Source organism: Perkinsus marinus (genome assembly GCF_000006405.1).
Source record: "Perkinsus marinus ATCC 50983 genomic scaffold scf_1104296935428, whole genome shotgun sequence".
NCBI classification, from domain to species: domain Eukaryota; phylum Perkinsozoa; order Perkinsida; family Perkinsidae; genus Perkinsus; species Perkinsus marinus.
Window position 1 is genome coordinate 1 of NW_003214445.1, and position 1,939 is coordinate 1,939.

A 1,939-nucleotide genomic window follows, 5' to 3' on the forward strand; every position below is an offset into this window, starting at 1 on the left:
CCCAAAATATGCTCTAATGAGAAAAATTCCTCCGAGTGGGGCAACTAGGCCATACTAAGATATGCTCTGATGGAAAATAATCCTCCGAGTGGGGCAACTATGCCATACTAAGATATGCTCTAATGGAAAATAATCCTCCGAGTGGGGCAACTATGCCATACTAAGATATGCTCTAATGAAAAATAATCCTCCGAGTGGGGCAACTAGGCCATACTAAGATATGCTCTGATGGAAAATAATCCTCCGAGTGGGGCAACTATGCCATACTAAGATATGCTCTAATGGAAAATAATCCTCCGAGTGGGGCAACTATGCCATACTAAGATATGCTCTAATGAAAAATAATCCTCCGAGTGGGGCAACTAGGCCATACTAAGATATGCTCTGATGGAAAATAATCCTCCGAGTGGGGCAACTATGCCATACTAAGATATGCTCTAATGGAAAATAATCCTCCGAGTGGGGCAACTATGCCATACTAAGATATGCTCTAATGAAAAATAATCCTCCGAGTGGGGCAACTATGCCATACTAAGATATGCTCTAATGGAAAATAATCCTCCGAGTGGGGCAACTATGCCATACTAAGATATGCTCTAATGGAAAATAATCCTCCAAGTGGGGCGACCATGCCATACTAAGATATGCTCTAATGGAAAATAATCCTCCGAGTGGGGCAACTATGCCATACTAAGATATGCTCTAATGGAAAATAATCCTCCGAGTGGGGCAACTATGCCATACTAAGATATGCTCTAATGGAAAATAATCCTCAGAGTGGGGCGACCATGCCATACTAAGATATGCCTCGCACGGCATCTTCTTTAGTAAGATCGTCGAGGCGACCGGCGCACCTCAAATTCCAATCGCCACGATCTTGCAGAGATCGAATTCCCGGTTGGTAAACCTGCTCCAGGCTATCCTATGATAGGCGAAGTTACATCGGTCACACCGACTAACTTGATCATTCTACCTCGTTGACCTGCGAACATGGTTGTGATGTGATACATCACCGAAATGCGTAGTAGTCCAAGGCGGAAAAACTCATTCTATTGAGGCTGAAGGTGTAATCGAGTCTGCCCCACAAAATGTTGAGAAACCGATGGCGCTGACCCCAGAGCACTACGTTCCGCCAACACCCGGCAAGCCACTCCCTCACGTGTCCCGATGGATAACAACCGCGACATAAACTCACCGACCAGGAAAACTTATAGAATAGCACCGCCATAACTCGACGAAGCATTCCACATATCTGAACGAGACTGAGAAACAGATTCGAAAGAAAGCCTCGGAGATATATAATATGGATGATCGAACTTGAGTCCTTTACATTATGGGGCAAACAAAGAGTTATCAGTTCAGCCTGAGCTGTTCAGGAGCACTCTTCCACGAGCATTCTCGCGACAGGAATACAATATACTCCAAGACCGATTGAACGGTTACTATAGTGACTCAACATCGATCGTTTTGGTAAACTGAGTCTGACGTTGAGGAAGGGAAGAAGTCTACTCCTCTTCGGCGGCCTCCTTGTGATGATGATGCTTCTTTGACTTCTTCTTCTTAGTCTTAACCACATCAACATCAACCTCGACCTGAGATCGATCCCATGAATATATGTCACAAGTCCTGGTAACATTACCTCCTCATCTTCATCATCAGCGACCTTCTCGTGCTTACGCTTCTTCTTTGAGTCCACGGCATTCTCAGCTTCCTCAACCACAGCATCAGCTTCAGTATTGTACGTAGGAACACCACCCGCTGGCTTGCTGTACCTAGCACGCACATCTCTCGAACAGGACCAACGAATTAGAAGATCTCTGTACTTCTGAGTAGCACGTTTAGAGTAGTCCTTGGTCGCCTGAGCAACGCTGCCTCCCTCAAGCTGCCGAAGCCTGCCATCGAGTGAAGTGAATACATTGTGTCATGCATGATACCGTAC

General features: G+C 45.6%; 1 protein-coding gene across 1 annotated transcript; it reads right to left on the reverse strand.

Annotated features, from left to right (window-relative positions):
* Positions 1-1,505: 1,505 nt before the first annotated feature.
* Positions 1,506-1,772, reverse strand: Pmar_PMAR002649 (hypothetical protein; the record flags this gene model as incomplete). The annotated part of the gene is made up of 2 exons (XM_002783911.1): positions 1,506-1,592; positions 1,640-1,772. Coding segments are annotated over 2 exons (220 nt in total), but the record flags the coding sequence as incomplete, so codon positions are not given.
* Between the last annotated feature and the right edge of the window lie 167 nt (positions 1,773-1,939).